General features: G+C 49.8%; 1 protein-coding gene across 4 annotated transcripts in view; it reads right to left on the reverse strand.

Annotated features, from left to right (window-relative positions):
* Positions 1-23,225, reverse strand: part of TSC22D4 (TSC22 domain family member 4) — a 101,154-nt gene that overhangs the window by 15,703 nt on the left and 62,226 nt on the right. The window contains exon 1 of one of the 4 annotated variants that reach the window (XM_029580486.1): positions 979-3,045. The exons of the other annotated variants lie outside the window; for them this stretch is intronic. Within the exon in view, the coding sequence (XP_029436346.1) occupies positions 979-2,966 (1,988 nt within the window). The 5' untranslated portion in view covers positions 2,967-3,045. Of the gene's footprint in view, positions 1-978; positions 3,046-23,225 lie in introns of those variants that run through there. 4 annotated transcript variants of the gene reach the window in all.

Raw genomic sequence — 23,225 nt, forward strand, 5'->3', positions numbered from 1 at the left:
AAATTAGGTGCCCAGTGCTGAAAATCAGTGCACAGTGCCTACCTTTTTTCCTCTGCACTAATTCTGCCCCCATTGGGCAGTTTAGGAAGCTAAACCTAGGATGCTAAGTTTTATATGCTCAGCCCAACACCCTTGGAAAATTGATCCTTTAGTATCCAGCCAAGGCATGCACCTCTGGATCAGCAAAGGCTACCCAGGAATTTCCTCCTGTAAACACGACCCAGGAATTTCCTCCTGTAAACACGACTTGTGCAGAAGCACTCCAAAGCAGTATGAAACCAGTATAACCAGTGGTATAAAGTAGGGAAGCTGGCACAGACTCTCATACAAACATGGAACAGACTCTCTTCCCCCACTCTCACCCCACCCCAGGCATGCCTCCCCCCACCCCCAGGGTGTGCTCTGTTTCTTGGTTATTTAGGTGAACTTTGAGTTTGTCTTGGAGAAGTTTTGGCTTTTTCTGGAAAATCATCATTTTTGCCTTCATCCGGTTTATCAGTAGGGCCCATGACTTACAGGGGGGCTCTAACAGCTTTAGGTTCTCTTACAACGTTTCTAGGGTAGGGGATATCCCTTCCAGAGCAACTCTCCTCCTGGGTCAGTCTCCCTCTGCCTGGCAGCCTTTGGCTCTGTAGGAATCTGCCACTGTTATCAGCTCGCTTGCAGTGCAAACCCTGCAGCTGGCTTACCCCAGGGGAAGGCATCTGAGCCATCTCCTGGCTCAGTGCAGAACCCAAAAACACTCACAGCAAAGGATGGAAACAGACCAGTGGCTCTGCACCTCTGGATCAGCAAAGGCTACCCAGGAATTTCCTCCTGTAAACACGACTTGTGCAGAAGCACTCCAAAGCAGTATGAAACCAGTATAACCAGTGGCACAGACTCTCATACAAACATAGAACAGACTCTCTTCCCCCACTCTCACCCCCCCCCAGGCATGCCCCCCCCCCCCCCCCCATGTCCCCCTTCTGTGTTTACCTGTGGAAGAAAAGCAGGAGCGCCAGCAGCTGTTTATCACTCTTTCTTTGATAGGTTTCGTTATGATTCCAAATGCTCTTTGGGCTCTCAGAGCTGCTTGGGGACATCCCCTGGGAGCAGCAGATGAGCTGCTCCTGCCAGTTCTGGTTCTGGACACTCTTTGGACTCTCAACACAGTCTGGGGATGTACCCCAGGAGCGGCAGATCTGCTGCTCCTGCAAATTCTGGCTCCAGACACTCTTTGGACTCTCGGTTAGACTTAGAGGAACTCCCTGGGAGTGGCACAACCATTGATTCCAGATGTTCTTGTTGTGGACAATCTTTGGGCTCTCAGCTGTGCTCACAGGTGCCTCTTGAGAGCGACAAAGCTGCTGGGACTGCAGGTTTTGGTTCTGTGGGTTCTCTGAACTCAGAGTTTTCCCAATGTCACCTTTGGTACCAGCCTTGCTATGGTTGGGAGGTGCCCCTTGGGAGTGACAGATCTGATGGACCTGTAGGTTGTGGTTCTGAATACTGTTTGGGCTCTCATCTTGGTTTGGGGGCACCCCTTTGCAGATCTGCTGGTCCTTCAGGTTCTGGTTCTGGACACTCTTTGGAATCTGGTCTTGGTTTGGGGCCAGTTTTTCAGAGTGGCAGATCTGCTGGTCCTTCAGGTTCTGGTTCTGGACACTCTTTGGAATCTGGTCTTGGTTTGGGGCCAGTTTTTCAGAGTGGCAGATCCGCTGGTCCTTCAGGTTCGGGTTCTGGACACTCTTTGGAATCTGGTCTTGGTTTGGGGCCAGTTTTTCAGAGTGGCAGATCTGCTGGTCCTTCAGGTTCTGGTTCTGGACACTGTTTGGAATCTGGTCTTGGTTTGGGGACAATTTTTCAGAGTGACATATCTTCTGGTCCTTCAGGTTCTGGTTCTGGACATTCTTTGGGCTCTCACCTTGATTTTGGGACAATTCAGAGTAGCAGATCTTCTGGTCCTTCAAGCTTTGACTACAGACACTATTTGGGGTCTCACTTTGGATCGGGGATGCTCCCAGGGAACAGATCTGTAGGTCCTTCAGGTTCTGGATTTGTACATTCTTTGGGGTCTTGCCTTGGTCTGAGGTCCCTCCTTTGGAATGGCAGATCTGTGGATCCTTCCAGTTCTGGTTCCAGACATTCTTTGGGCTTGCGTCTTGATTTGAGGACACGCCTTTAAAGTGACAGATCTTCTGGTTCTTAAGGTTTTGGTTCTGGTTACTCTTCAGGCTCTCACCTTGCTTTAGGGACACTTTTTCAGAGTGGCAGATCTGCTGATCCTTCAGGTTCTGGTTCTCAACACTCATCTTAACTCGGCTTGGAGACACCCCCTGGGAACAGATCTGCTGATCCTTCAGGTTCTGGATCCAAATATTCTTTGGGCTCTCGGCTTGGTTCGGGGATGCTTCCCGGGAACAGATCTGCTGGTCCTTCAGGTTCTGGTTCCGTATACTGTTTGTGCTCTCAGCTCGGTTTGGGGATGTTCCCCGGGAACAGATCTGTTGGTCCTTCAAGTTCTGGTTCCATATACTCTTTGGGTTCTCGGCTTGGCTTGGGGATGCTCCCCGGGAACAGATCTCCTGGTCCTTCAGGTTCTGGTTCCGTATACTCTTTGAGCTCTCGGCTTGGCTTGGGGATGCTCCCTGGGAACAGATATGCTGATCCTTCAGGTTCTGCTTCCGTATGCTCTTTGGGCTCGCGGCTTGGCTTGGGGATGCTCCCCAGGAACAGATCTGCTGATCCTTCAGGTTCTGGTTCCGTATGCTCTTTGGGCTCTCGGCTCGGCTCGGGGATGCTCCCCGGGAACATATCTCCTGATCTTTCAGGTTCTGGTTCCGTATGCTCTTTGGGCTCTCGGCTCGGCTCGGGGATGCTCCCCGGGAGTGGCAAAGCTGCTGATTCCAGGACTGCAGGTTGAGTCGGGTCTGGTAAGAGGTGATTCTGCTTTTCACAGACACTCCTTCCACATCATCCTCCATTTCCTTTCCTTGCCCTGCTCCCCTACCCTTCTAGCTGCTCACAACTGATCCCAGTTCTCTCACTACCCCTTCCCTGCAAAGCTCATATCTATTCTAGAGAAAGAGAATGAAAAATAATAAGTTAAAAAAGAGTCAGTGGTGAAGAATTTGAGGCAAGTAACAAATAAAAAGAAAAAAAGTAAAAAAAAAATATAGAACAGGGGGGAGAAAGCAGAAGTTTCAGCTAATAACAGAGGGATGGAGGGAGAGAAGAGCACAAACAGGAGGAGGAGACAGAGAGGCAGCAGGAGTGGAGAGAGAGAGAGAGAAAACAGCAGGGAAAGAAAACAGGAGAGATCACCAGTGACACTGTCAGATGCCCCTTGCTCTATCTCCTGTCAGTAGCTGTCTGGCTCTCAGAAGCTGAGCTCTGTAATCCCTGCGTCCCTTTCATCCCCACTGGCTGGCAGGCGAGGGGGCAGACAGAGGGCGGGAGAAAGATGGAAAGGAAAGAAAGAGAGATAGGGAGGGAGAGAGAGAGAGAGAGACAGAGGGCACAGTGATAGACGGAGGGAGGCGGGGAGAGAAAGACGGAGACAGAGAGAGGGGGGAGTCCCTTTCTCTAAGTGTTATATTGATGACCGTGGGTTATGCTGTTCCTGGAACTCTGGTCCTGCCATGCCTTGGATGGCTTTCTGTTATATCTGGCTTAGTTTCATTCACACGCGGGAAGGGCCCCTGCTCCAGTGGTCTTACATAACTGTGCGTATTGAGGGTTAAGGAGGCTTGCCCTATGGGGCAAAGGAGGGGGCTTCTGTCCTCTCATTCCACCTTCCTTGCCTCCTTGCCTATCAGTGCCTGCCTGATCACACCAGCTACAAAGCCAATAGTCCGGCTTTCCGCTCACACCATTGTCCAAATAGATCCACACAAATGTGATTTGTGATGTGAGCTACCAGTGGCAAAAGGAAATATCCCTTCCCAATCCCCAAATCTGGTGATCGGCTTCAGTCCCTGGATCAGAGCTTCCCCCCTCAAATCTAACCACACTGTCCCTCATCCACCCATCTGTTTTTCCTCCCCCAAAAAAAGATATATTGGGGTTTTTTTGGAAGTTATTAAGCACTGGCAAAATGTTCCCTAATTTCCCCACTTCCTCTGGAGAGGGACAAAATCCATTTCCCCTTACCCTACTGGGAGTGGAGGTTTTTATTCTCTGTTTGACCTCTTGGGGGATGAGCCCCTTACTCTGGAAGAGGAGCCCTTGCCTCTTGGGCACTCAGGGACACACAACCTGCTTGTGATGCCTGACATATGCTGCCCCTGCTCACTGGCCCTCCGCGCCCCTCCCCGAGTCAGCGGCAGAACTCGCCCCCCCCATCCATCCATGCCAGAAATTCCTGCCCATTGTGACTCTCCCACGCTGGAACCAGTGGGACGTCCAAATGTCAGAGAGCAAGAAAGGAGTCAAATCAGCTGAGCTAACAGAGGGTCCTTCCAGAGGCAGCACTCTCGCTAACCACAGCCGCAGGTTCCAAAAAGCTTATATTATCTAATTTTATAATCAGATGATCATTGCTATAAACGGGGACTTTAGAAGCTTTCAGCATGGTCTCCCTTCTATCAAAGTCCTCATTTCTTCTTTTGTGTGCCCAGTCTGTGCCAGCGGCATGAGCCATTGGTGTGTGGGGTAGCACTGGGCGATCCTAGGCTGCCACCTGCTGGGCAGAGCAGGGGAAACAGCAATGGCCAGGGAGAAATTTCGCAAACAGCACAAAGGGGGAGCCCCTCTCCCGCTGCAGCTCCTCGCACCTTTCCCTCTTTTGCCCCCTGAGCTAGTCCAGCAGTGAGAAACGGTTGGAACCAGAACCCGTAGCCTAGGGGTCGGAGGGCTAGGAGTTTTAATTCCCGGCTCTGAATGACCTCGGGGTGAGTACTGCCCTGTGATTTATCACTGGTTCTTATGGGGTAGTTTCTCAAAACAAATTTGTTTTGCACATACCATGACAGGAATGTGCCTCGGCTCATAAGCCAGGGTATGTTGGGCGTGATCTCAGATCTTTCAGTTTTCTGCTGGTGTTCTTCTGAATACTTGCTGGTTAAGCTTGCCCAGATGTGGAAGTCTTGTTCATAAACACAACTGGTTGAGGTCTTTCTAGGGCTAGTCCATGATTCAAAAACTCTCTAAAAGTATATAAGATTGCAAATTGATTGATGACTTGTATCTTATTCTGTGTTCTTAAAGCAGTTTTCAGCATTGGTTTCAGGCTCCTCTAGTACTCTTTGATTTGTGCTGGATTGTTGCACCTTCATCTGCTCCTAGATACTACGGCTAAGCTGCTATTTTAAAAGTCTTAAACAGCTATATTCTAGCCGGATAAAGAGTTCTCTGGCTAGAATATAGCCAGTTAAGTTGGGGTGTTCCCGGGAGGAGCGGAGATATGCGGTTAGGTTAACTGACTAACTCTAGCTGCGCCGCAGGGCTGGTCTAAAGTTAGCAGGATACTCCTATCTGGCTAACTTTAAGATATCCGGGTATATTCAGATCCCGGTTAAATTAGCCAGATAGGTGTATCCAGCTAACATAACTAGCCACTCGCCAGCTGAATATGGACTACTTCATGTCTGTACTCCTTCCTGCTCAAGTTCCTCTTCAGTCAGAGAGGTCTTTTCAGTTTTGATTAGTTTTCCTCAAATGAAAGCGCATGTGTCTAGGCCAAATGTTATCCTGATGTGAGAAGCTCTTCACCACTGAGAGTTGTTCCACAAAATGATGTTCACAGGAGGCGTAAAGCTTCAAATCATCTATAAATAGTGGCTGTGATGGTATCTGTGGATCATTAGTGCCTCTGGAATTAAAATGAAATCAATAGCCTACCCATGGATTCAATGCCAGGCAAAACAAGAGTGGTGACAGGGTGGGTCCCTGAAATATTCCTTGCTGAATCCTGATGTTAGGACGTGCACGACTCTATCACTGAGTCCTGCTGGGTCCTATCTCTGTATACCAGTGTGTCATTTCTAGTAATTAGGTCTTGCACAGATACATACAGCTGGATCATACACCCCAGTGGTGGCTGCATCTGTCATTTTCTAGTTATTATTATATTTAATCAACTTTCTTTGTCACCTTTCCAAAAGTAGCCCAAGACGAATTACAGAAAAAATATAGGAGAGCCAGTTAGATTATAAATGATAGAAATCCAAATTATCTTTGTCATTATTCCTTTTTACCTTCCATCTGAGATAATTCTGAGATCTGGCATCCTGCTTGTTCTACTGAAATGAAACTGCTGCTCTCTGAAAGCATCGCTGTGGAGTTCCTAGGGCCTTTCTGCTCCTCCTGGTGTCTGCCACCCTCTAATGCACAGAACATACGTGCGACTGCAGCTGACCCCTGCCCTGCTCAGAGGGTGGCAAGAGATCCCTGCGACCTGCACGGCTGCTGTCCACGTCCAGCGAATCCCTCCTTTTCTGCAGGGCAGTGTGCGAATGTGGCCTCATGTTGGCTCAGCTCAGGCGCAGGATCGGAGCCCACTGGCACCCCCTCCGTGCATGCCCGAGCACCCTCAAAGTCAGATCTGCCTCCCGCACCTCCGTTTGTCGTCTCCTGGACTCTTCGCAGCTGAGAGGATAGACTGAAGAAGCCTCAGGAGAGACAGATCTGATACTAAAGGGGAGGTGGGGGGTTGCTCAAGCACTCATAGCATCCACGAATCTGGCGCCTGTGGTCTGAGCCATGAGCTCAGGACGGTTCCTTTTTGGCAGATACTACCTTAAGCTTGCTGAGCAGACATGATGCACCATTTGGTCCTTTTCTGCCATCATTTCTATGTAAATTGAGAACCTGTAGGCTATGAAGGGGTTAATGCCCTGCCACCGGACCCCACTGGGGACATGATAACATTGCAACCATTGCCAGAGCAGGTGACTTGACCCTCCTTTAAAGACAAAAGAAAATCCAAGTATTCTGACTCATATAATATCAGAATGTGGGGAGCAACAACAAATATATTTTTGAGGGAGATCCCTGCCTACTCCGTCACTGCAGAACCTTCTCTCCCTTTACCCCCTGTTCTCCAAATGGTTTCCAGCACCTCTGCTGGTGGCTATGCCTGGCATCCACCAAGTAGAAACAGATCCTAAGGGGCCGCCCCATAACTTCCCATTCAATCTCCCGGGCACGCGTTTCCTTGCCACACACCAGCCTGAGTAATTAAGGTCACGTCCTTGTCCAAGTCCCTCGGCAGCCTCCGAGTTTGAGACTGCCCTAGCTGCATCCGTTTCCCAGTTATAAGGAGGAAGAGACGCACGCACAAACAGGTTTTTCCCTGAGCCTCCCCCTCCCCTCCATATCATGACCCCCTTGTCCTTGAGATTCCTACTCTCGTGTACTGCCAGACTCTTAGATCTCACGGGGGGACCTTTTCTTTTCTGACCCAATGCGGTTCATGTCTTATTTCTTTCTAAGGAGAATAAAAAGCATGCACCTTTCTAGTACAACCACTTTATGTTTTGGAATGGTCTCTTTTCCAGGATTCCAGTGCTGCAGTTGTCCGTGCTGTGTTCACACAGTGTGACAGCTGCAGGAGGTTTGGAGGGGGAGAGGGGAGGGAGCCAGCTAGTGAGAGGCACTGGAAGGAGCTCAGACAATGACCAGTCAGAGCATGGAGCTCTGACAGTGACACCTGGTGACCGGTGAGTGACAGCTATGGGAGAAGGTCTGACAGTGACCAGAAAGTGACAGCATGGGAAGGACCTCCGACAGTGACATCTAGTGACCACTCAGCGAACTGCAACCTACTCTCTGTTGCAAGAGGGCATTACAAGGCTTAATTTCCTGCCTCCTTGGAACAGGATAGGGTCATGGTGTGAGGAGGGCAGACGACAGGGTCTCTGGGAGCTAGGAAGGGACAGCCTTAATATTCCAAGGATTTCATTAATAAAAATAAAAACAACAAAATTATAATAGGGAGGAGGCATTCTGGAGCTGACAGAGAGGAGCCTGGTACGGGCTGACGGCAGAACATTGGAGGAAAGGATCTGGCAAATGAGGCCATGAGGTCATCTGTGCCAGACAGCTCTTTGTATAGCCGTCCCCAGGCGGACACTCAGCCTTTCTCCTCTACACCTGCTGTTCCCGAGGGCAGCCAGATCGGGGGCGGGAAGGAAGCTTGTGCAGGCTGGGATATGACTGGGTTCATGTTTGTAATGATGGCCCCCCCCCCCCCCTCAACCACCACACACACAGAGACATCAGATCCGCACACACCCCATTACACAAAAGCATCAAACCCAACCCAAGGCCAGCTGCGCACTGCCATGCAGAGAGACCTGGCTTTCACTGCAACACTCAGCATTGGCTGGGGGGCCCTGGGCATGCTGCAGAGGCAGCACTCGCAGCCCCTGGTGGGAGGGAGTCCTGGCCATCATGCGTCAGCGACACCTAGTAGTTGGATTTAGGGCCCTGGTGAAATGGCTCCTGGCCTAGCGCTGTCGCTGCAGTGACTGAACTGCAGTAAGGTGGGGAGGAGGATACAGAACTGGGGGAGGGGGAGGGGATTCCCCCGGTGGCTGCGAATGAAGGCTCCTGGTACCAGATCCCAGGCCTGGGCTCCTACTGAGCTGGAAGTGCAAAGGAGCAGGAGGAAAAAACAGACACAGAGGGCTCTGATGCCTTTTACTGGACCAATATAAGATGATGTCAGAGAGCCTACAAGAGCACATGGGTCACTTCGTTGCCATGGTGATGTACCTAATGGCCATTCCACGCAGTTCCCACTGTCTCCTGGCAGGAAGTGTAACAGGGACACTCAGTCCTTCGACACAGTCCCCGAAATCTCATGGCAGGATATGTTACAGGGACACTCAGTCCTCCTACACAGTCCCTGCTGTCTACTGGCAGGAAGTGTTACAGGGGCACTCAATCCTTCTACACAATCCCTCCCTACTATCTCATGGCAGAATGTGTTACAGGGACACTCAGTCCTTCTGCACAGTCTCTCCCTGCAGTCTCCTAGCAGGATGGGTTACAGGGGTCCTCAGACCTCCTACACAGTCCCTGCTGTCTACTGGCAGGATGTGTTACAGGGACACTCAGCCCGCTGTCTCCTGACAGGATGTGTTACAGGGACACTCAATCCTTCCACGTAGTCCCTGCTGTCTCGTGGCAGGATGCGTTATAGGGGCACTTAGTCCTATTTCCTGCTGTCACATGGCAGGATGTTTTACAGGGACACTTAGTCCTTCTACACAGTCCCTCTCTGCTATCTCATGGCAGAGTGTGTTAGAAGGACACTTAATCCTTCTACGCAGTCCCTCCCTGCTGTCTTATGGCAGAATTGTTGCAGGAACAAGTGTGGGTGTATATGCATGAATGTGTGTGCATCTACATTTCCATGTGAGCATTTGCATGTCAGTCAGTGTGTATGTGTGTTAGTGAATGTGTGTGTGTGCGTAACCCTGTAGAAACACCTCTCACCTGCTCATGTCTGACCTGCAGCACTCTGGGCCGAGCCCAATCTCTCAGCCAAGGCAGGAGAGAGGGCGAGTACTGCACTATGGTCCGACTGCACACGGAGTACAAGGCCTGGGCAGAGCAAGAAATGCAGGTGCGGGATACACTCGGCTGTACCCGAGGGAGGTGAAGGGGTTGGGTTGAACCAAGCTGGGTGAAATGATGCAGTCTGGGGACTCCTCGAGGTCTCTCTCCAGTTCGGAGGCAGCAGGAGGTGAGCGTGACGCCAGAGCCAGCACTCACAGGCCTCACATTTCCCCCTCATAGCCCCTCCTTTCTAATCTCAAGGGGGTCGTGAGGCCTGCGAGAGGGCCCTGCGCTCACCGACTTGCTGCCGGGCCTGGGGCCACCTGCCCCAAAGGCAAGCAGGTGAGGGGAGCAAAGGTAGGAAAGGAGGTGAGCATGAAAGCCCAGAGTTGGGAGGGAAAGAGAAAAAAAGAGGGAGCACGCATGGCAGGCAGGCAGAAGGCCATGATCTATCTTCAGCTCTTTGTGCTGTATTCAGATTTTGAAGGTCTCGGGGTACTGCTTCTTAGTTCAGCAAACTTTCTTGACCTGCCAGTTTGTATATGTGTTGCTAATAAGAGGTTTTAAAAATACAAATATACAATAGTAAGAGAAATAGTAAGATTGGGTGAATATTTTCCTAATCTTTAATTTTTTTGGAGGGGGTGAGGGTGGGGGGGAGGCCCACTGGGCTTCCAGGAGCTGTCATTCACAACTATCCAGGGATTTTCTCCCCAATCTTATACCCCCTTCCACCTCACCCAGTCATCACAGCACCAGTCCTTGGTCAGAGGCCGGGCAATGGGCCCTAAGTCTGGCCACTAAGTGTCACCATTGTACAATGACAGGGCTTATCAACGCTCCCTCCGCAGCATCCCCAGCCTTGGCCGGCCCAGGGACTGGAGGAGCTGTGGCAGGACTTGAACCCGAGTCCCTGTGCGTGGCAGTGCGCGGCACGTCCGTTGAGTCAGCGGGCCGGCCCCTGCTTCTTCTTTTGTGGGAAGTCTTATTTTCTCTCTGACCTTTCAGAAATGTGCAGCACTTCTGTCTTTGGCTCTTGCACAGTACAGGAGGAAAGGCACTCCCGTTTTATTTTTCCAGTGTTGTACTGCAGGCAGAATCTGGCTTTTGGGGGTTTCCTGTTCAGTTTTTGTCTGCACGTTTCTGTTTCTAATCTGTAGTTTCTTAAACCGGATTTGGGGAGAAGGCTTCTGCCAGGGGTCTGCAGCAGTCCAGCTTCTTGTGTTTTCCCAGCAGGAGGTGTACTGGTGTTTTAGGGCCAGGTGTAATGTTACCTTTTCCTATACTATGTGAGTCCTGGGGTTTCCTACATAGGTGCTGAGTGTGTGGGGGTTTTTTTTTTGCAGGGTTTTGTGTTACTTCACAGTGTGCCTATTAGTGGAGGAAGTCTGTGTTACCGTTACTGAGGTGAGACCAGAATTTGCCAGGTCAGAGGTCTCTCTCTGGTTGTTCGTGCTGTCTTCCTACTTTGGGTGTCCCAGACAGCTTCCATCTCCTCCCCCCGAGGTCTCTCTTTGGTTGTTCATGCTGTCTTCAGACTTGGGATGTCTCAAGTCATTGGTAGCTTAGCTTTCTCCTGACCAGCAGCACAACTGCGAGAGGGCTGACAAATATAAATAGAAAGGCTACACCTGTTCTCCCTGCCAGCTGAACAGATTTACATGCTGGGGGGGGGGGGGGGGGGGGGGGAGGGGGTATTGGCAGCATTTGCCAGTCTTCCCTGCACCGTCCCTAACACCCTAGTGCCATGGTAACAGGGACAAGGCAGGAGTGGGATGGCCTGGAAGTTCTCCCACCAGCCCTGGGAACCTTGGGCACATAAGACAGGCTTTGATATGTGGCTAAAGGTCTTCCACTCCCCGGGCTGGCCAGGGCGGGTGATGCTGCCAGCTCCAAGGGGAACTGCGACCATCTGCAACGCTCAAGGACACATGCGCCGCATTCTGGAGGGAGCCACGATCCACGGCTCCCGGTTAGGTTAAGAACTGCTGCTACGACGTCTGGGCCGGACAGGAGGGGAGGGGGAGGCATAAAAATGGAGGGGAAATCCCAGGTAGCTGCAAACCAAGACTCATGGCCCAGTGGTGGCTGCTTCTGATTGAGCTGGAAGCCCAAGGGGAAGAAGGGAAGCTAACAGCAAAGTGATCTTGTACCTGACCCTTCCCTGAGGCACGGACGGCTCCTGCTAGGGTTACCAGAGAGCTCCATTTTCTGTAGGAAGAGGTCAGGCTGGATTTATGCTGAATGCTTCCTGGAACTCAAACAGGAACTACAAGACCCTGAACGCAGTGGGTGGAAATTCCGGACTTGCTCAGCTTCTCCCCCCCAAATGTTGGGGTATCTGGTAACCCAGTCCCTCCCATGCAAGCTCTTTTGCTAGTGGATTGGCTGCCAGTCTCCCTACCTGTCTCTTCTGCTAGCTCTCTGCAGAGAACTGGTCGGGCAGGTCTTGGGAAGGCTGGCATGAGGGACAGCCTTGGCTGCCAGCAGCAGTGACAGGGGCTCTTGGATTGCTGAGAAGCATTTTGCCCAGCAGACTGCTGCAGTGACTGAGGATGATCACCAGGGGGCAGTCAGGGGACCTGGGCAAATATCCTTTGCAATGAAGTCGCAAAGACAAACTGATAAAAATATTAACTTGTGGGGTCCTGGCTGTGCTGCTTTCCTTTTAAGTCCTATTCTTATGTCACCTTTCTTGAAATGTGCTTTTTTAATATGTCCTTTTGGAATAAAGGAGGTGCACTTTATATAGTCTGCTCTTTCCTTAGGTCCGCTCTTCAGGTATTCATGCTGTATGGTATCAGCATGATGCCTGCACAGGGCTCCATGGAAGATCTGCTCTTCAGCTGTCTGTGCTGTATTCGGGCTTTACATGTATCAGTGTGACTCCTGCATGAGGGTCTAGTGAAGATCATGCTGTATTCCCGCTCTGTGGTGATGTCTGCACCTGGATCTGTTAAAGATCCTCGCTTCCACTGCCCATGCTGTATTTATGCTGTTTGAGGCCCATTTGCCACTGCTGTGGTCTCCTCCAGCACTGCTTTTTGCTTCTCCTGGATTGACCACTAGGTGTCAATATGGCAGCCCATCTGTGAATCCCCCTAAAGGTTGCTGAAGGTGGCGTGTTGGTAATGGAGGATGCATGGAGTGCAGATGTCTCTGCTGGCACTGGTTTCCTTGCCGGATGCAGGTAGTCCTCGTGCACTAGGCTTCCAGCCGCATGAATCCACCTCTATGCTGGACCAGCGCCCAGCCCTCTGGGCCCATCCCGCAGTGCGGATGTTGAAGCACTGGTCCTGGGCCTCAGCCAGCCCCGGATATCTGGACTTCCAGCAGTCACCGAGTACAGGAGGAGAGACGCCACTGTTAACAGCAGATTTACAAAGTGCCTGTCAATCAAAAGGGAATTCTAAAGCAGCAGAAAATGAGCAGGCCTGGAACCTTGGCACCTGCTCCCTCCCCTCTCACAATCACTGCTCCAACATAAACTTGCTTCCCCTCGGTCTCTCCCTCTAGTTCCATTCATCTTTCCACCAGTGATGGATTTAAGGTTTTGCAACCAAGGGGGAGGAAGGTGTCTCTATCCCTGCTCTGGGTCTGCTTCTCCTTGCATCCCCATCCTCTGTCTAACCTCCGGCCCAATCTGACAGCCACACAGCAGGCGCCGATCCCTTCTCTCTCTCATACACACTATCCTGCTGTGCTCCTCGCTCTCTCTCACACAGATACACCTCCCTCCCCAGCTGATCACCTCTTGTCCTCTAGTCCCTCCTTTCCCCCCCAGTGACCCCCTCAGCCCCTCCTCTCCTCACCACAATAATCCCCCTCTCATTCCTGACTACCTCAGCTCCATCTCCCAGACCCCATCCCCAGCTCATACTTCCATCACTGTCACCGATCTGGGCCAACAGGAGGGAGAGAGAAACAGTGGTGCCTCTGGCTGTGTCGCCCTGCCCAGGACCCGCCTCCCGCCATGAACCATGCAGCACTACAGAGTCCTGTGTGTTTCAAAGCACCGGTCGAGCCCTGGGTGGCAGAGGAGGATGACACAGCCTGAAGTACTGCCGCCTGGATTAGCAGCAGTCAGAGGTATTGCAAGGGTGGCCTGCGGGATTAAGGTGTTCAGCCCTCATTTAGAGGGAGAGAGTGGGGAGGGGCAGCACAAGCTTCGGCCCTGTCGGTAGGGGTGGCACTGGCAGCCAGAATCGTTGCTAGACACTTAAAAATCTCCAGGCTCAACAATCATGACAAGCCCCTCTTTAAAAATTGAAAGCACATTGTAACTCAGATTCTGTTGTCCTTACAATGTCCACCAACCACTCAGGCAGACGCACTGCACTAGAAAAGCCAAGGGGATAAACCACACTGGTTGATTGTTATATGAACCTAAGAACAAAGGTTCATTAAGCCCAGCATCCTGCCTCTACCATGGACTCATCCAGGCCACAAGTACCCGGTAGAATCAAAGAATAGGTCAAGACTAGGGAGACGCAGTGGCTTTCCCATTTACATGGATGATAGTGGTTTGTGGATTTTTTCCTCCAAGAACTTATCTAAACCCTTTTTAAACCCAGCTACATTAACTGCTTTCACCTCATCCTCTACCAACAATTTCTACAGTTTAACTGTGCACTGAGAGAAAAAAATACCCACTCCAATGTGTTCTAAAAGTGCTACTCGTTAGCTTCATGGAGAGTCCCAGCCTAGTCCTAGTACTATTGGAAAGGGTAAATAACGGTTCTGTAGCTCCCGATTTACCAGTTCCACTCCACTCATTATTTTATAGACCTCTATCATATCCCTTCTCAGCAGTCTTGTCTCCAAGCTGAACAGCCCTAACCTCTTCAGCCTTTCCTCATAGGGGATTCGTTCCATCCCCTTTATCGTTTTGGTTGTCCTTCTGGTATATCTTTTTTTTGAGAAGTGGTGAGAGTGATATGTGCTAGTTTCTTATCATAGGGCTCTCACCATTTCTGATCCACTTATGGTTTATTAAAATTCGTATACCGCAACATTATAAATTTTGTAGCGGTTTACAATACAAAAAATACGTAAAAACAAGAACACATCATAAAATAACATTCAAGCAAAATCAACAATCTAAATACAAAATAAAATAAACAAACTATTCATCAGCATAAGCAATCTTAAATAAGAAAGTTTGCAAAGCTCTCTTAAAGACACAAGGCTCTGACCTAATCTCATCCGGGAGGGAGTTCCACAAAACAGGGCCTGTGACAGAGAAGGCCCTACCGTGCATAGCAAGCTTCACCATTGGGACCTCAGGAAAACTCAGGAAAACTTTGGAGCAGATCTCAAGGCACGTGGTGGCCTGTAAAATTTTAAGACAGAGCTCACCCAGCTGAGATGATCGGTATTGAGAAGCTTGAAGATGCTAACTGCAAATTTATACATAATTCTCCACTTAATGGGAAGCCAATGCAAATCAGTCAGGATAGGAGACAGGTCACGAAACTTGGCACCAGCCATGACACACGCAGCAGCTTTCTGAGCTAACTGTAATGGTCTCAGAGCAATATTAGAGAGTCCAGCATATAAAGCATTACAATAGTTGACATTGCTAAGAACCAGTGCTTGAAGCACTGTATAAAAATCATTAGGAGCAAGGAGAGGACGAAGTTTCCTTACCAGATGTAACTGTCTGCTCGAGCCTCACCCCTCTCCTCCTGTTCATTACACAGGAGGGGATGTGCTGGATTAGAATGCAGAGCAGCTTTTCTTTGCTCTGTTCTCTCTGCTCCAGGTTTATCTCTTCCCTAGACAGGATGGGGGATTTTTGCCGCTCTAGGCACAGGCCTCCTATTGGCAAATCGAGGCCTCTTATATCTCTTTCTATCCGTCTCCCTCCTTCCCTCTTTCTTTGTGTTTTCACCCACCTCTGTCACTCCCTCTCTCTGATTTAGATTCAAGAAAATTGCCAAAGTAACACAAAATAGTAAACAGAAAGCATGACATAGTACAGAGGAGGAATAGCAATGACAGTTCCTGGTTTCTGGAGCTGGTCAGGATTGTCTCTGGTCAAATTATGTTGCTGCCCTGGTCACAGGTGTTTGCTGCTGTTTCTTCTGTTTCCCCAAGGCTTATACAGACTTTTTCCTGCTTATTCTTTTGTGGGACATCTTTGATTTTCTCTCTTTCTATGGGCAACATGCATCTCGTCTGTCTTTAGATTTTGCACAGCACAGGAGGAAATGCATGTCTCTTTCTCTTTCTCCAGCGTTGCACTGCAGGTGGAGTCTGGCTTCTTGAGGTTTCCTGTTCAGTTTTTTTGTCAGCAGTTTTTATTTCTAATATGTGGTGCCTTATTCTGTATTTAGTGAGGGTCTGTCTGTGTTTTGAGGGTGTATGACCAAGGTGAGGGATTTTGCTAATGTGGAGCTTCTGCGTCCAGCTTGTTGTGTTTTCCCAGTAGGAGGTGTACTGGTGTTCTACGTCCCTGTGTAATATTTGTAATGATGCCTTTTCATAGGTACTTGCTGTTTGAAACCTGGTAATGTGTTGTTTTTTTTGCAGGGTTTTGTGTTACGTTATGAAGCACCTGTTGACTGGGATTCCCAGCTGGCTGATATTTGGCTGGTGTGGCCAGTTTTGATTAAAGGATGCCCATGACTGGCAGGAGATTGAAACAGGCAATGTCATTGCTGGCATTCTGATGACCATCTGTCTCCCCAGCAGCAAACCTTCCCTCCTCCCTCTCTTCCACCTCTTCAGAGGCCATCTCTTCTTCACCACTGCCCTTCCTCCTCTCTACCATGGACTTTTCCTTATGAAGCCGGGGGTCTATCTGAGGCCTGAAGGTGGCAGTGATGTCAGGACAACAGATTGTCTGCTCCCAGACCATGCCTGCTATAGAGCTGTGTCCCACTGCTGGGCCTGGTAATAGAGCTGGTTTACTTCCCGGCGTTTGAGATTTCATATCCTGTTGTTGCCACTGCCACTGCCACCGCCACGCTCAGGCCTCAGACAGACCCCCCTTCTTCATAAGACAAGGTGCACGGCAGAAGCACTGAGGCTTGTGAAGGGGAGGTGGTACAGGCTGGGGTGGGGTGGTGGGAGGAGAAAATGTGTGCTTAGGCCGGGGGGGAGGGGACGGGACAGGGGGATGTTTGTGGAAGAGAGATGATCTGTGGAGGGCAGGGAAAGGGGACGAAGGAGAGGGGGGTAAGAGAGGGTGCATGGGGAGCTTGTAGAAAACAGAAGGACTGTGGAGGAGGGGGTTAAGGAGGAGAAAAAGAATCGGAGAGGGGATTATAAAAGGTTTTCTGAGGTAGGCGTCTTGCTCTTCCTTTCCCACCCAGCCCTCCTTCTGTCAGGGTAAGGGCAGCGGAAGCGCAGGGAGGAGGAGTCACCACCAGGGCTGTGAGCCGGTCTGGGTTCCCAGGCGTGCAGACTGCAGCTGCTGCCCGTGGTGGCAGCAGAGAGGGAGGCTTAAGGGAAGCGGGGCCAGGGTTTTTTTTCTTTTCTTCCTCAGAGCTGGCCAGGGAGGGAGCTTGTGGCGCTGCTGCTGAATATTCTTTATCTGTGGGGCGAGTAGTAAGGAGACCCGTCCTAGCTCTGCTCTTTGCCGGTTTCTCTGGATGTGATGGGTTTATCACAGAGCTGGAGATGCAGGATTGCTGTTGGGGTGCTTTTCTTGCAGTGTCTTGATAGAAACCCGGAATCTGATGGCAAACGAGGGCCGTAAGGTTTGTCCAATCTGTCCAGGTTACTGCCTGCTGCAGTGCCTTAGCCTCCAGTTGACCTTTTACTTTCCCTTTGCTTGTTCGCACCTCCACACCTCCAGTCCTAAAGCATTCTCTCCTGTGGAAAAGGGTTGCTTCCTGTGCCTGATTTATGGCTTTCAGTTCATATCCCTCCCCTCTAGGAGTCCATTAAGTCTCATCTTGTAAGGCTTTTTCCTGGCCTGTTTCTGCAGCACCTCCACTCTGTCTAAATCTTCCTGCAGTGTCCCACTTAGACTGGGGAAGAGTGGTTGGGGGGGGGAGCTGACTGGGTTCCAGGGTGGTGGCTGGCGGCAGCACCTGCCATAATCAGAAGTGGCAGGCAGGCCTGGCGCCGCCAGGTGCGCAAACTGTGCAATTGCACTGGGCAGCACATCCGGTAGGGCAGCGTTGGAAGCAGGGAGAGGCCTGTGCTGCCCCTGGCGGACCTGATCCCACCGGCAGCGGAAGGAGGAGGTCCGTGGTGCCGCCGGTGGACCCGATTCCACTGGCGGCAGAGGAGGAGACCCATGGTGCCGCCAGTGGACCCAATCCCACCGGCGGAGGAAGAAAGAGGTCTGTGCTGCCACGAAAAAGCAGCTTGGCCCCACTGAAATCGATGGTGTGGCCAGTGCTGCCTTAGTAAGTGGAGAAGCAGCACGGCCCCCCGCCAGAATCAGCAACATTGCCAGCAGGGCCACGCTGCTTCTCCACTTACTAAGGCAGCGCTGACCAGGTCGTCAATTTCAGCAGGGCCACACTGCTGAGGAGGAATAGGAGCGCGCCCTGCAGGAAGTAATCTAATGCCCCATGGCCGGAAGTCGTTCCCTTGGTCACGGGGGGGGGGGGGGGGGGGCGCTGAAGAAGAAGACTCTCCTGCTGCTGCTGCCTGCTGCATCAAGGGAAGTGAGTGAGAAAGAGCATGTGTGCATGTGTGTGGGAGAGTGAGAGAGAGCATGTGTGCATGTGTGTGGGAGAGTGAGAGAGAGCATGTGTGTGTATGAGAGGGAGCATGTGTGTGCACAACTACCCCAGTTACTCTCTGCCTGCTAATCCATGACAATTTCAGGGCATCGGGAAATCAAAAGTTCCAAAGGATGGATAATGGGGAATTTTTTAAAATCCTTATTTTAATTGTTGGGTGTTATTTGATGGGTCTGTTTTGAAATATTTTATTGATGTTTGGAAGATTTGTATATGAGTTTTTAATTATTGAATGTTATTCTATTCATTAATTGTTTTGAATTGAACTTTTTATTGGTATGCTTTTACTAATTTTATTTTATGAGGGATGGTAACGTTTCTGTTTTTTGCATGGTTGCGGTGCATACAGAATTTGGCTTGTTGCAGTTTCCAGTTCAGTTTTTGTCTGTACTTTTCTGTTTATACTGTATGGTCTCTTTATTCTGTATTTGAGGATCTATCTGTGTTTTGCGTGTGTGACTGAAGTGAGTTATTCCATTAGTGTGTAGTTTCTATGTAGGGATCTATAGCAGCTCGGCTTGTTCTGTTTTCCTAATAGGGGCTGTATTACTATTTTAGGCCTGGTGTAATATTTATAGTATTGACTTTCATAGATAGAGTTGTTGCTGTTTGAGTGGCTCTCTGAGGGTCATGCCCATTGCAGTAGGCCTAATACCATATGGGTTCCAAGTATCTCTTGCTTTTATGCAGGGTGTTCTGGCTAGCAGCTCAGCAGTGCATGTAAATATAATATACATATTGTAAGTGATATTTTTTACCTCAGAAGACTATGCTTTGAATGTTCTTTTTCATGTAAAATCTGTTATTATAAATGCATAATTTTTGTGTGTGAGGAGGGTGTGATATGGTAGGGGGTGCAAGGCTGTAAAGTTTTCCTAGGACAGCTAATCCCCTTGCACTGGCCATGGGCATTGCTGTACAAACATTGAACAGAGTCTCCCAACTCGAGGTATCATGTGTTGTGTAATGGGTTTTCCACTTGGCCATAAGCACCAAATTGCCTGGCTCCAGCTCTGGCAGAAGGAGGCCTGTGGTGCCGCCAGTGGACCCGATTCCACCAGCAGCAGAAGAAGGAGGCCACAGCAGAGGAAGGCCGTCTGGCAGCTCCTCCTCTGCTGTTAGCCCCACAGTATTCAACACTGGCGGTGCTAGAACTTCCTGTATTCTCGCGAGATGAGAATGCAGGAAGTGCTAGCACCATGAGATCTGAATTATCTCAGGGCCAGCACAGGAAGAGTTGCTGTAGAACGGCTTTCTCCACACAGGAAACAGGCTGGCAGCAACAGCAGCATCGGAGGAGGAATGACTCATAGACCCTGACTGCCTGTGGTGTGTGGGTGTAAGAAAGAGAGGAGAAAGTTTGTGCAGCCCACTCCCACTTTTTCACGGCAATACCAGGGTGACTGGAAATCAAATGTTCCCAGGAATGGAGAGCGTGAATTTTTAAAATCCTTTTTAGTTTTATTTTTCAGGTGTTATTTGCTGTGTCTGCTAGTTTTAAATATTTTATTGGTGTTTGGGACATTTAAAAAAAACCTGTATTTGAGTTTTTAATTATTTGATCTTTTATTCACGAGGTTTTAAATAATATTAATATGTTTTTAGTATTATGATTATGTTTTATTTTCTTGATTTTATTGCTTGATGTTTGAGGAATGATGATGGTTCTGTTTTATCATTGTTGCACTGCAGAGAGTGTCTGGCTTCTTGTGGTTTCCAGTTCAGTTTTTGTCTGCGTGTTTGTATTTCTACTTTATGGTTGCTCTATTCTGTATTTGGTGAGGGTCTGTTTATGTTCTACATGTGTGACTGAGGTGAGGCATTCTCCTAATAGGAAGTGTATTCTGGCTTTCCGAGAGTCAAGCCCACACCCAACACACATCACAATAGGCCTAATACCATATGGGTTCCAAGTGTCTTTTTTGCAGGGATTTCTGGTTGGTGTCACAGCAGTGCATGTAAATATGATGTAAGTGATATTTTTACCTCTGAATACTGTACTTTGATATTTTTCATTTATAATATAAATGCATAACTCTTTAACTTTGTGTGTGAAATGGAGCGGGAAGCGTTGTACAAAGCTATAAGGTTCACCTAGGGAACCTAATATCCTTGCACCAGCCATGAGTTGGGGGGGGGGGGGGTGTGCCAGTTTTTAAAGTTTGTATCACTGAAGGGAGCTGGGTGTTGTTTTGGTGGGCTCGGGACAGTAACTGTTCGCGCAGGGTAGCAAAACAGCTAGCACCGGCCCTGGTGGCAGGATAGGAAGGTGCATCACTGGCTGTAACTAAGGGAGTCTAGCGGGTTATAAACTGTACGTTGGGCTTCTGGTTGTTGGTTAAAACTCTTATCTCCTCCCTCACTTCTACCCATCATTGGCTTACAGCTGGGGTGCCTCTCTCAACATGGGCTATGCTGCTCCTGGGAGAAATCTGCTCCCGCTCCCCTCCTCCTCTCCCACCTTCCTCCAGTATCAGCACTGGGACAGCACAGCTCTCCATGAGTTTGAGCCGTGCGGTGCCTGGGAGGGTGAAACGGACTGGTTGTGAGGCTAGTTGGGGGGGATGGGACAGGACTGGGGGGTATCTTGGTTAATTAGGAGGAATGACTAGATGAGGTAGGTTAGGGGAAACCGGCAGGCTGGTTGGGGGAAACGGTGAACTGGGGAGGACTGACAGGCTAGTTTGGCAGAATGGAGCTGCAGGGGTTGGAAAGCAGGCCATGGTACAGGGGAGGGAGGGTGTGATCTGCTGGTTGGCTGACTGCTTGGTGGGGGGGGAAGGTTTGGGGGACTATGAGTGAAAAGCTGCTACAACACCCAATCAATGACACTGATACTTAGCATACACAAAAAAACCCAAAATAGCTGGAAATAAACAATTAAATTCACATTTTATAAAGAGCTAGGATCAGGCTCGCTAGTTATATAACCGTATACAGTACAGAACTGTGTGATATGCCAGGTCCTGGGCACTGTGTGTTTAACTTGGGTGCATGCCTGCCCTCCTCCTATCTCTATCAGTAGGATAACTGTGTATACAGTGTATGTCTGATAAACCCTTCACACCCCTCCAGGGAGGGTCTACATCAGGGCTGAGGAGAAACACCTACCTATGACATGCAAACCCCTCCCCAAGACACACACAGTGACACATACTAACAACTCCCCCCTCCACAGACACACACAGTGACACATACTAACAACTCCCCCCTCCATAGACACACACACACAGTGACACATACAAAAAACTCCCCCCTCCACACACACACACAGTGACACATACTAACAACTTCCCCCTCCATAGACACACACACACACAGTGACACATACTAACAACTCCCCCCTCCATAGACACACACACACATACACACATACACTCACACTCACACATGCAGTGACACATACTAATAACTCCCCTCTCCACACACACACATAAACTCACACACACAGTGACACATGCTAACAACTCCCCCTCCACACACACACACACACATACACTCACACATGCAGTGACACATACTAACAACTCCCCTCTCCACACACACACACACACACACACACACACGCAGTGACACATACTAACAACTCCCCCCTCCACACACACACACACACATACACTCACACTCACACATGCAGTGACACATACTAATAACTCCCCTCTCCACACACACACATAAACTCACACACACAGTGACACATACTAACAACTCCCCCTCCACACACACACACATACACTCACACACACTAACAACCCCCCCTCCACACACACACACACACATACACTCACACACACAGTGACACATACTAACAACTCCCCCCTCCACATACACACGCAGTGACACATACTAACAACTCCCCCCTCCACACACATACACACACATACACTCACACACACATTGACACATACTAACTCCCCCCTCCACATACACACACACTTACACTCACACACGCAGTGACACATACTAACAACTCCCCCCTCCACAGACACACACACTTACACTCACACACGCAGTGACACATACTAACAACTCCCCCCTCCACAGACACACACAGTGACACATACTAACAACTTCCCCCTCCATAGACACACACACACAGTGACACATACTAACAACTCCCCCCCTCCACAGACACACACACTTACACTCACACACGCAGTGACACATACTAACAACTCCCCCCCTCCATAGACACACACACACATACACACATACACTCACACTCACACATGCAGTGACACATACTAATAACTCCCCTCTCCACACACACACATAAACTCACACACACAGTGACACATACTAACAACTCCCCCTCCACACACACACACACATACACTCACACATGCAGTGACACATACTAACAACTCCCCTCTCCACACACACACACACACACACACGCGCAGTGACACATACTAACAACTCCCCCCTCCACACACACACACACATACACTCACACTCACACATGCAGTGACACATACTAATAACTCCCCTCTCCACACACACACATAAACTCACACACACAGTGACACATACTAACAACTCCCCCTCCACACACACACACACATACACTCACACACACTAACAACCCCCCCTCCACACACACACACATACACTCACACACACTAACAACCCCCCCTCCACACACACACACATACACTCACACACACAGTGACACATACTAACAACTCCCCCCTCCACATACACACACGCAGTGACACATACTAACAACTCCCCCCTCCACACACATACACACACATACACTCACACACACATTGACACATACTAACAACTCCCCCCCTCCACATACACACACGCTTACACTCACACATGCAGTGACACATACTAACAACTCCCCCCTCCACAGACACACACACTTACACTCACACACGCAGTGACACATACTAACAACTCCCCCCCTCCACAGACACACACAGTGACACATACTAACAACTTCCCCCTCCATAGACACACACACACAGTGACACATACTAACAACTCCCCCCTCCATAGACACACACACACATACACACA

The sequence above is a fragment of the Rhinatrema bivittatum genome, chromosome 16 (genome assembly GCF_901001135.1).
Source record: "Rhinatrema bivittatum chromosome 16, aRhiBiv1.1, whole genome shotgun sequence".
NCBI classification, from domain to species: Eukaryota; Metazoa; Chordata; class Amphibia; order Gymnophiona; family Rhinatrematidae; genus Rhinatrema; species Rhinatrema bivittatum.